A 12,099-nucleotide genomic window follows, 5' to 3' on the forward strand; every position below is an offset into this window, starting at 1 on the left:
GCTATGATGGCTGCAGCTCGGTGCTTGGACTCTGGACAGCTAGACTCTTTGGGTACGTGATATTAAAAATCTTGGCCTGTAACAATATATATTTCTGCCCCTTTGTGGGCAGTTTGGTCTTACTGTGGCTCAGCCAAGATGGTCACATCCCCAGTCCTGCTGTTAGGGCACATGGGGTGTCTGCAGCTGTGCCATGCTGCGCTGGAGATGATGGGACTGCTCTAGTTGTTAAGAGATGACCAGTGCTGCAGGAAAGGTGCACCCCATGGCTTTCAGCATATGTCTGTCTTCATAGACTTGTGCTTTGTGCCACTTCTTCCAGAAAGATTAATGGATTGAACAGCAGCTTCAAGTGACATAGCCAGAGTGGTTACTGGATAAGCGTTATTTTTGTCACTTTTTAATGATGTGATTAGTTTAAAGGGAAGAAGATCGGAGGGAGACAGTCGAGGACCGACAGTATGTGTACAATAATATAATCACTTAGAAATGTAAGCCTTCTTTGCTTGATCGATGATCTTAAAGGTCTTTTTCAGCCCAAATGATTCTATGTTTCTATATGTTTCGTATTTGCCTTATGGTGAGAATTTCAGGAGGGTGGAGATACTGCTTGTGTAGTTGTCTTGTCTATGAGTAAGCAGGCTTTCTCATGAAATAGCCAAAAGTTGGTGCTCAGTTTCACTTAGTGAATTGCAAAGACTGGTGTGTTTGACATAGTACAAATTCCGGAGGTGGTTTTCAAGGTAGAAGTGTTTATGTAGTCCTTCTGCTGCACCTCAGCTTGTGACCTTCCTCAGTGATCAGTGGTCATTTAGGGTCTTGCATTGGTGGAGAGGGTTTGATTAAAAACATCTGCAAGATACATTCTTGTTCCCTCCAAAAATAGGACAAAGCGATCTGAAATATTGCATATTGTCTAGAGTTTAGGCTGTAGCTTGTCCCATCTGAACAGCAGCAAGTTAATGCCAAATAGTTGACAACAAAGTAGACAGTACTTGCTTCCTTTAGGAGAACATCTAACAATACAAAAAACGTGATGTTGCTCAGCGATGGCACAAGGCACTGTCCTTCCCTTCCTCACTAACCCAGTCTCTTACCTGCTTTGAATTTCTTCAGTGTATCTCCACTGGAGTTACAACATGGTACCTACCTGGTATGCAGTGGCTCACAAGTTTTGTTGTTATTTAAACACTTGGAACGTTTCCATGCTCCATAGGTAAACAGTACTCCGACCATATATAGGGATTACATCTGAAGTTTGTTGTGTTTAAAAAACTTGGGCTTTCCCTAGCTCACAGAAAAGTCACCATTACTGCAGGGCTGAATTTGAATTTGGCCATCAGGATATATTAGCAGTTTGATCTTGGTGTAGTAAATGGTAATTGTAATAGGAATGAAATTTGTTGTATTCTGATCCAAGAAATACATGCTTTGGGGGCTGCAATTCTGGCATCATGCAGCAGAGTTTAAAGGAAGAGATTTACTGTACCTGGAAATGATAATAACTGCTGCTTTCACTCCTCTGCTAGGTTTTTTTTTAATGTGAAGGCACCTCTGGCCAGGTGGTGGGGATTTAGGGGGCGTAGAGAGAAAATAGTGCAAGACAGTGACCTGCTGCAGCGTGTCCTGTCGCAGGGCTCTTCCTCGGGGCATCAGAACATGGTGTGCTTCCTGATCTGCCTCTTCGACCCCACTGGTGGGGCCTTTGTGGTGGGTGATGAGGCCACATCTGACTGCAAGTGCCTTCGAAGGGAGAGAGCAAACTGGGGAGGAATGAGAATAGCTGCGGAAAGAGAGGTAACTGTTTAAGCATTGTCTGAATAGTTTCTTGAAAGCCACGTTTTCATCAGGCTCAGGTGTCTGTGTGGGGTATTAGAGGGTGACAAAGAGTTGATTTAAATGCAGACTTGCCTCTAGGCAGGGCTTGTGGGTGTCCCTCAGGTGGATCAGTGTGAATGGCTTTGGCAAATCTCCAGCATAGCTTTACTGCTCTGTCCAGCTGACTGCTCAGGTTACAGTTGTGAGTAGGATGCACATACATTGTGTGTGTACTATGCACTGCATTTGATATTATGCACTGCATATTATGCACTGCATAATAAGTTAGTTACAATATATATATGCCCCTTAAAACCTAGAGCTGAAAAACGTGTTTAAAAAAAAATTGAGGCAAAAGTCACATTTACAAGAAAAACACAAGCTGGAAATGGACCAAAAAAAAAAGGGGTTTTGCATCTGAAAGTGCATCCGCATTTTAAAAGCACCAGCGAAGGCGGCACCTTTGGTTCCCGTGCTCACAGATGCATTTTTTTTGTTCCAGAAAGCCTGTGTCTGTGGTCCAGTGGAGGCATGGAGGCTGCAGCTGGGCAGTGGCAGAGCAGAGGGTCTGCAGCCCCCTGCCTGGTGCTCCTTCATGTTCCCTGTTCCTGAGCTTCTGCTCAGCGATAAGTTATTGCGTGGCTTTTGATGACTGAGTGAGAAGAATTTCAGCAATGTAGTCTGTAAAGTCATTACCTGCTTTTTTTCATGTAACAGAGGAGTTTATCCTTTTGTATTTTCTTTAACCACATGAAAACCCATAAAACTCAACCTGAAGCGGAATATACCTTTTTATTAGAGAGGTCTGGTGCGTTTTAGTTGCTAGGATGTTGAACTGTGAATTGCAAGAGACATGCCTCGGGAAGGGTGGTGAGCAGGACAGAAGTGAAGTGAGAAGGTGCGTATTTGTACTATGACAGCTTTAATGAGGAGCATATTGCTGATGCTTATTGGCAAGAATAATACCTGCAGCACTTAGAGCTCTTAAAATGCTAAACCCGTCTGGGATGTGTCATTGGCTGGTGCTGGTAAACAGGCAGGATACCCCACAGCTGGGCACGGGGACTCCTGCATCCTGTGAAAACCTATTGTACCCCGTCTTGGCTCAATTAGTCATAATGCCAGTGAGCTCCTGAATCCTCTTCTTGGCAGAGGTCCTGCTGGTAGTGCACTGCCCAGCCAGAGTGTGTGTACTTAGCAAACAACATGGGATCTGCTCTCTGCTCTTCGATAGCGTGGCAAAATTGGCATTAAGCAGCGTTAGGTTTTTGTGTGTTGAAAGATTTTGACGTTCTTGTCATGGCTGTGTAGCCCTGGGAAGTAGGGTGGGTTCAGATGTCTGTTTCTACAGAGTTGGTACTTGCGAGCAGGTTTTGGAGACAGGCAAAGTCTGTGTCCGTCTGCTAGAGGGGGGATGACTGTGCTCCCTTTCTCCTGCTCTGTAGTTTTGGGGCAGAGCAATGGCAGTTCTGCTCATATAAACTAAAAATTAGGACATAAGGGTTTTTTCTGATTGTACTTGCCTTTGGTTTCAAATACTTTATGGTGAAGCTTTTTCCTGAGCACATCTGAGAAGCAGGGAAGTTATTAGCTTGTACATACCAACTTTTTCTTTCTTTCTTTCTTTCTTTTTTTTTTTCAGTTGGTAAACACTTATTTTGCTGTTCTCATCACCTTCTTCTAGTCAGGAATATTTCATTGTCTCTTACTACTACTACTTCTGTACACTGCAACCTTTGAAATTAACAAAATGGTGTTAGTGAAGTAATGGGGGCTAGTAGTGACTCCAAATATTTACCTACTCAATTGTGTGAAGTTTGAGTGCAGTCATTTACCAGAGGTCATGTTCCTTATTAAAAAATAACAAAAAACCCCTCAAACCCTGGTTTATTGTTATGTTCTTTCAGAAGGATGGGGAAAACCGTCATGTTCTTTGAAGGTGTAGGAGCCACTAAGTAAAATCACAACTTGCTTTTTAATGTAAATGTCTCTGGTGGCCAGATGTAATCTGCACACAGGGGGGAGGCAAATCTCTTTTAAAAGCATCTGGAGCTTTAGTGATTTCTTGTGTTCTGATTTTTCCCCAAAGATCCGAGCCAAGAAGAAACCTACTCCAGTGAAGTATGAAGTTGGGGATCTTGTTTGGGCCAAGTTCAACAGACGCCCCTGGTGGCCATGCACAATTTGTCATGACCCAGTGCTGGACTGTCACTCAAAAATGAAAGGTACTGTATCTACTCAGACCACAAAGTGGAGGCAATGTGTATGGTAGGGTGCTGCAGTTTTTAATTAATTTAAAAAACATTTCTGGCCCTTGAAAGGTATGAAGAAATAGACTGTACAGTGGAAGACCTGGATCTATAAAGTAGACCTAGAACAGGGAAGTGACAGGAAGAAGACAGAGGTGAGGCTGGTGGAAATGGCACAGATAGCTGTTGGACATGTAGGCTTTTCTTCCCAGAGTATAGGAAGGATGAGTAGCTGGGCTGAGTTCAGGGCAGTGCAGAAGAAAGAGGAGCCTCTTGAAAAAGGGTTGCAGAGAAAAAGGAGGTGGATCGGGGAGGTGAGGACAGAGGTGTGCAACAGGTGGACAAGCAGAGCTGGGAAGCCTGGAGTGTGTGAGGACACCAGGAGTCGGCCAGGCTTGGAGAATGGGAGGTTGGAGAGGCTGATAAGCAGTGGGTGGGGTAGCACAGTGTAGCTGCTGAATGCCTGAAGGTATGGTGGGAGTATGTGAGAGGAAGTGAAATTTTTTTTTGGCCTTGTTTGGCACAAGGAAGCAAGGGGCTGTTTATGGGGAAATATCGGAAAAAAGTGGAGATGGAGCCGTATATGTGAAAGTTTAGGGCATAGTGTGTCAGAGAGACTAAGAGACAGCTGAGTGTGAGGGGAAGAGATGGGGGAAATAAGAGCTGTGTGTGCATGAACATAGGGGAGAGCCAGGAAGGAAGAGAATCTTACAAGCTCAAGGCAGCGAATTGTAGGTGAGTGGTAGAGAGAACAGAGGTGAAGTACTGGTTTGGAAATTGCAGCTCATTTGAAGGCTCTCACAGTGCTTTTAGGATCATGCTAGCTGCCATGGGGAGACTGCCACAAATGGAAAGGCTTATTTATTTGTTCCTGGTTTCCCCTTCTGATTCTTTTTGTTCTGTGGGCAACTGGAAACCCGTTGAGCTGGTGTCATCTGCCACTGACAGCTCTCTAGACTGGTGAGGTTGCCACTCACCGATGTATTTCTCTCCAGTTTTTGTGGCCCTTGCCAGCCTAAGAACCAAGTGGCGAGAGCAAGTAGACATTTTTCAAGTGGCCATCAGCTCAGAGCCCTCTGCTATTTCTCTAGAGACATGAAGTAGCTTTTCCTACATTGTGCTCACATCATCCCCAAGTCTGGTTGCTGTAGTCTTCTTACTTGCTATTTCTCCACCTTTCCCTTCATCCTTTGGGAGGCATTCATCCTGATTCTAGATAATACCGAATGTGCTGTTTTAAATAGTCCCTTTCGAGCTCTCAAATTCCTGTTGAAGATGTTGCCGGAAGGTATGCCAGACATATATTCTCCCCCTGCATCCCTCCCCATGAAGTTTTGGACAGGATTTAATGTATATAGCTGTCCAGTAATCCCCTCTCAGCCTGTGTATGAGGATTTCTAATAAAGGAATTCTGCAGGGAGGAAACATGCTATTAACAAATTCCAGCAAGGTCTGATCTCCAGCTACACGATAGACTCTCCCATCATGTTTTATCCGTGTTCAAACCAATAGAGCTCTGGGAAAAATTGCATTTTCCAGTTGTGGCTGTATGTAATCTGCTCATCTCCCCTCCCCGATGCCGCAGTGGCAGAATGGGTGGATCTGAACTCCAATGCTTTTGGGCAGGGGGAGCTGCTGGGGCTCTGTGTGCGCTGTAGGAAGCACAGTCCTCCTGCCTTGGCTCTCCTGTTGCCATGGGAACGAGCCCTTCAAAACAAGGCAGGTCGCTTCAAACTCATCACTTGTGCAAAAACCTCTTCTCCTCTTGGGTTGGAAGCATGGTGTTTTGTTTAAAGCAGTTTGCCTTTTCTCAGCAAGCTCTTGACTGGAAGATTTTTGGAGCTGGAAGGCTGAGGCTCAGTGGCTTGAGTCCTGGTACTGTGAATGGGACAGATGAAGTCTGTCATCTTTGCCCTTAGTTTGTTGCCCAGGTCATTATTTGTCATCCTTTCAGTGGTCTTGGTCAGAATCTCAGTGTCAGCATCGCTAAAGGCCGGGCTGCAGCACTGTGCCGGCATTCCTGGAAGAGGCAGCACAAACCGAATGGGCTGCAAAGTCTAGGCTACATGTTCAGAGGGTGAAGGTGTTCCTAGGAGAACGTGAAGCACACGTTGCAGTGAAACGCAGGGCGAAGTTTATATCCCTTGTTCAAGCCTTGTTTGCTCTGTTCTAACACCTGTAACCTGTCCTTTCTCACCAGCACACCCAGTACTGGTTCAGTTCTTAATTGTACCATATCTGTTCACACAAAAAGCACCTTTGAAAAATCTTTGATTGTGCCCTTATGATTGAGTTTCTTCTCTTGCTCTGCACCTTCATGCCCAAAGTATGGAGATACTTATTACAACTAACATTTTGTCATGTTGCACCAGTCCTTGTAGAGTGTGCGTGTATGTGTGTACTTACTTAGATGCTGCTGTTAATGTTTTATGTCCTAAATAAGAGTTTGGTAGCAAAGCATTGAAGAAGATGGGATATATCGTTGTGGGGGAGGCTCAACCTGTATGAGTAAATCCTATCCAGAAAGATGTCATTTCTGGGTGTTGCTGGCACACTGTTGCCTTTTCGCAACGGTCAAGTGGACTGGACTGTTTAATCATTAATCAGGGAGTAGCAAAAAAGAAATGTCTTGCCTAGTATGTTATGTGTCTCAAGGAAAAAAAATTGATATTTTTGCAGTTTTCTTGCAGCCAAAATGTAGTCTTTGCTCTAGGAAGATGACCCATCTTAGACCTGTTAGTCAACTGTTTGTAAGAAAAAAAATTAAAAAATTCAGAAATAGAGTGTAGCAACACAGAACATAGAATGCAGAGATCCAAGGGGTCTCTGTGACTTCTGACTAGAAATCCCCAGAACTGGCATTCATGTGGAAATGTTATTAAGCAAAAAGCAGTTGAAAATTAACTGGCAAACTGCTACTGCTTTCTGTGATGCTCTTTGTCTGTCTTTATTCTGTTATATGCAAGGGGTTAATTCTGTTACATTTCTCAAAATAGTTTCCAATCGGAGACCGTACCGAGAGTACTATGTGGATGCCTTAGGAGAACCTTCAGAGAAAACCTGGGTTGCTGGGAAAGCTATTGTCCTCTTTGAAGGAAGACATCAGTTTGAAGAGCTGCCTGTTCTTCGGAGAAGAGGAAAGCAAAAGGAAAAAGGCTACAAACATAAGGTGAAATATCTGTTTTCTCCAATATATTTTTGATTCTTTGAATCTGCACAGTACAAAGTATTCCTTTATGCCTGGAATGCACTTTGACAGCTTTCTTCTGTGGCAGTGACTGTGCAACACAGCCAGGGAAGTGGTTCTTTGCATCCTTATAATGAGCGTAGTTTATAAGCTGCCAGGAGTTTCTAGGCTCTTTTATGCTGGGGTGTGGCCTGCTGCTTTTGTTGCCCTGGACAGCTTGGAGAGGCAGAGTCAGGTCTCTGTCGGTGTGAGAGATGTGTTCAGCGGCGCAGCCCTCTCCTGATGTCTATTACAGCATGCTTCTAAATAACTTCCTGTGCTCTCTGGCAGCCTCTTTTGGCTGATCTGAAGCCGAGGTGGAGTTGCACGCTTCACTAGATCGCCGACTGAGATAAAGCAGTGGGGTTTTTAGCCCTGCTTCAGTAATTCTCTTTATAGAAACCTGTTAGGACTTATAATTTGACTTGGAAAACGCTTTGTCAGTGAGCCTGTGGGAATGAGTTTTGTGGCTCATAGCATCATCTGTGTTTCCAAACATAACAGCCTGGAGCAGTTGTAGCCAGTACAATGTAACGTGACACAGGGGTCTGGTCTACATCTTTAGGAAGGTGACTGGAGAGATTAACTTTTTAGAATTGCTGAAGTGAAGAAGTACAGAGGTTACTGCATTACTGTAAGAGAGCAGATAGTCATACTAGACAATGGTGTCTGGTTTTTCTTTTTCTCTTTTTCCAAGAGGTTTATTAGCAGTTATGTACTTAACCTATGTTAGTGCAAAACCATCAGGTGAAATGTGCTCTTGCAGATGTGAGTCCCCAGGTGTAATGCTTTCATTTGTTTTTCCTTTTCCAAGGGTATGTTCACTATCTTCCCTAAGGACTTTTCTCCTTGTGTTCACAGCCCCCTAACAACTAGTTACGTGCTCCCAAGTAACTTTTCTGGTCATAGAAATGCTCCATGACTAGAGTCTTGTCCTATATGTAAATGGCAGCACCAGTGTGACAGCAGCAGAGAGGATCAGATGTTTGTTGTTCACATAAACGTCCAGGTTTGCATCCCTGGAAGCCAAGATCTGATGCAAAGCTGAGAGTATTTGGCTGCTTTGCTACCAGGCTCTGTAAAACTTTTTAATCTGCTGAGATGAAATTTTCTTGGTGTGGGGTTTGTTTTAAAGGAAAAGTGTCAGAAATGTGAGTTGTTCCTCCTGCCTTGGAATGGGTTTTGATTTTAGGAGCAGTTGTGAAGCCTTTGATTTGCTGTTGTGCAGCCAAGAGCAGCACAGGCAGATAAGAAACAAGTTTCTTGCTGTTTTTAGATGTTAGCAGAGGTTCCTGTCCAGTATGGAAAGTGCTTTTTGTTTTATACTAAAGGTACAGAGTTAAAGCTGGGAGACTTCTAGGTAAGGGATGTCTTAAATTTGTTACAGTACATTTTAGATGTGTGTCTGGATCTCATGTTTGTACCAAGGTGAGTTGATGGAGAGGGAAGATTGAATTGTGCTCTGAGTTCAAGGGATGCAGAAAGAATCAAGAATGAGCAAAAAAGCAAACATGTCTGCTCAAATATTTTAAGGCAAATGATGCTGCATTTGCCTTGAGAGGCTTGTTGGCTGTTGCTTTGCATTCCTGTGCCAGGGATCCATACCATATGCATTCCCCTTTACAGACTGTTGTGTTCAGGGTGTGCTGGGATGCCAGGACATCTGGTTCCTGGGAGACCTGTGCTTACAGGGACCTTTTTTCTGTTTTGGGAATGCACAGGGATTTTTATTAGGCTCAGCAGGAGTGGAGGGTACTTACCCAGGAGAAGTATTTTCTGTGTCTGCTAGGCAGTCTCTGGGAATCCATGTGATTGTCTTAAAGATGCAAAGTGCAGGACTGTCACTCTGTTCTGTGCCTTGTGTGTCTCTATCTCACTGTTATCTTGTTGCTTACCTCATCAAATTTTTCTTCTTTTTTTGTCTCCTCCAACTTTAAGGTTCCTCAAAGATTTATGGCTAAATGGGAAGTCAGTGTTGGACAGGCAGAAGACATTCTTCTCGGGGGGCCAGAGGATCAAAAATGCAGCCAGAACTCCAGCGAGCAGGAATCGCAGTCGGAATACTATGCCAATGGCCCTGGAGGAGAAAGGGGCAGGCAGCTGAATGGCTGTTTTAAATCCTTGGCATTTGACTCCAGACACCCAGCCAGTGAAAAAGGAAAATTGCACATTAAGCCACATGTGAAAAAGAGCTCTGACAGCAGAAAAAGGACTAGAGTAAAAAAGAGTGGTGCAAGAGGGGAAGCATCTAGGGGAGAAATCAAAGAAAAAACGCCAGAGAGCATAGTTAGAAACACGATTGTTGGGGACCTACCAGATAAACACGCATCTCATGAACTTCGCCGGATTGCCAACAGCCTAACAGCATCCACTAGCACCAGGGAAAACCATTTGCTTTCCTCCTTTGGAGAAAGAAGTTTTGAAAAGACAACTTTGAAACCGGACTATGAGAAACGTAAAAGCGATACTCTGAAGAACACACTCCCAGGGGATTTGTTTTCCAGTGCGTCTTTGGAGAGAGAGAAGAGCTCCCTGGGCATTTTGTGCAGTTCCAAATTACAAATACACTATTCTGCATCTGATACCGGTATTGAGAAAAAGCAAACTGAGTCAGATTCATCCTCTTCCCTCTCAGATGGTGGAAACAGTGATGTAGATACCATGGACCAAAGTTCAGAGAGGGCCTCTAGCGCTCTTGAAGTTAGTGATTCTTCAGATAAAGTGGAGAAGGAATTTCCTATGACATCAAGTGGAAACATTAAGCTTTCCATGTATCTTTCTCAGAAGAGCAACAGAAGGGCCCGGAAGAAGTCATACAGAGATCGCAAACCTCTGGGACGTTCAGTAACCAGTGGACTTGATGCTGAATTTGCAGATGGGGAGCTTGAAGTAGGCTTCTCTGATGCTGAGATGTCATTGACAGCTCTTGAGTGCTCTTCAGATGTGAGAAATTACAATCTTTCCCTAGCAAACAAGCACACTACTCCCCGAAGTGTTTCCAAGGACAGCTCCTGGCCTGCTGTTGCAAATCAAGCAATCTTAAAACCGAAAAGCATGAAACTGCCCCGAATCAGGAGTATAAAATGCAAACATAAAGAAAAAATTGCTGGGTTGGAGACTTCTCTTGCAGAAGAGGATGGTGGGGTGAATCGCTGCTCTTCTGATACCAAAGGTTTCTCTGGCCTTCAGAGAGATTCTCTTCAGCGAAGCGGAAAAGTTGATGGTCAGAAACTGTTAAACAACATGCGTGAGAAACCCAGGGATTCTGCTGAAATAGAAACGGCTGTGGTGAAACATGTCTTGTCAGAACTGAAGGAGCTGTCTTACCGGTCCATGAATGATGATGCTAGTGACTCTGGTGCTCCAAAGGCTACAGTACCCTTACTTTTCTCTTCTGCCTCTGGTCATGGTCGGTTACCTATTGAGCCAGATTACAAATTCAGCACCTTGTTAATGATGTTGAAGGATATGCATGACAGTAAGACAAAAGAGCAGCAACTGATGACTGGTCAAAACATACTCCCATTTCGAAATACTAGCACAGCTGATGGTTCTGGAAGCAATTCTGCGAGTGGTCTGAAGTCCTTGTCTATTGTAGGTCCCGCATATAAAATAGAAAAAAATGGAGATTGTGTCCAGGAAACAGTAAATCCAAACTTGGCTATAAGCAACTCCTCATTTTCATGCAATCCTCCAACCAAGTTGACGGGGATTGGTACTAGTAAAAGGGAGCCCACGAGTACTGCTGTTTCTGGGACAAACGGCACAAATTGCATGTCCAAACGCAACTGTTCAAAATCTAAGCAGTCATCAAAGCTTGGAGATAAAACAGTTTCAAACAGAAAGGACTTAAAACCAGGAGGGCCAAGTAAGTTGCTAAGTCGGTTATCCAGAGATTCAGGAGAACATGCATTCCGTGTTCACGGTTCGGTTACCAGTCCTCTAGGTAATGAAGCAGAAGATACTGAGAGGAAAGAGTCTATTGATTTAACAGAACATTCAACTGATGAAGACTCTGCCTGTTTATCTGATGACAATTTAGATCGTATTGGAAGGAGACCTGAAGCTGGTAGAAATATTGAGAGCTGCACTTCTGCTGAAAATGGGGAGAGTCCAGACTTGGATTCAGAGGCAAATAGTGAGAGCTCTCTTGGTGATGAGTCTAATGATATAAATCACGTAGCACCCAAAAAGCGATGGCAGCGTTTTAACCAAAGCAGTGCTAGATCTAATAAGCACATCAGTAGATCTAGGGAACAAGGAAACTTGGAGAGTGCCTTTGGCCTGAATTCTCGTGGCTTTTCACTGAAGGGAAATGAGTGCTTGGGACGCAGGCATTCCCCTCATTCAAAGGTGCTTGAGGGAGGCCTGACAGATCAGGACTATAAGAATCGTTTAGACTTAGTTGAGAAACGTTTGAATGTATGTGGTAAGCCAAACAACAGTGTGATGGACTCAGAAACAGAGCTTGGCAACTTTGCTCCCCAGTCTGAATTCTCTGCACAAGGTAAGGGAGCTGGACTTGCACCAGAGTGTGTATTTGCATACTTTTTATACTTTTTCATTTAAAGCATAAGTTATGGAACTCGGGGCTGTTTGATAACATGAAGATGTATACCTCTGAGCTGAAGAAAGTGTGATACGTTGGTTTTGGGTTCTCTGTAAGCATGGAGAACAAAGAAGGCAGAACAATTATGGGATTTTGCTTAGCTTTTTGGTCAGGAAGTTTAAATACATTACAAATCATTAGTTCCTCCACAGTGAAAGGTAAAATAAGCATCCTTCTGAGTTTGGGAAAACTTTTTT

The 12,099-nt window shown here is 43.9% G+C and overlaps 1 protein-coding gene across 3 annotated transcripts in view; it reads left to right on the forward strand.

Annotated features, from left to right (window-relative positions):
• Positions 1-12,099, forward strand: part of NSD1 (nuclear receptor binding SET domain protein 1) — a 66,000-nt gene that overhangs the window by 13,297 nt on the left and 40,604 nt on the right. The window contains exons 3-5 of one of the 3 annotated variants that reach the window (XM_072872033.1): positions 3,908-4,043; positions 7,064-7,236; positions 9,232-11,800. In XM_072872033.1, coding sequence (XP_072728134.1) covers positions 3,908-4,043; positions 7,064-7,236; positions 9,232-11,800 — 2,878 coding nt within the window. The remainder of the gene's footprint in view (positions 1-3,907; positions 4,044-7,063; positions 7,237-9,231; positions 11,801-12,099) is intronic. The other 2 variants (XM_072872034.1, XM_072872035.1) reach the window with 2 other exon arrangements.

This window comes from Ciconia boyciana, chromosome 9 (assembly GCF_034638445.1).
Source record: "Ciconia boyciana chromosome 9, ASM3463844v1, whole genome shotgun sequence".
Taxonomy (NCBI): Eukaryota; Metazoa; Chordata; class Aves; order Ciconiiformes; family Ciconiidae; genus Ciconia; species Ciconia boyciana.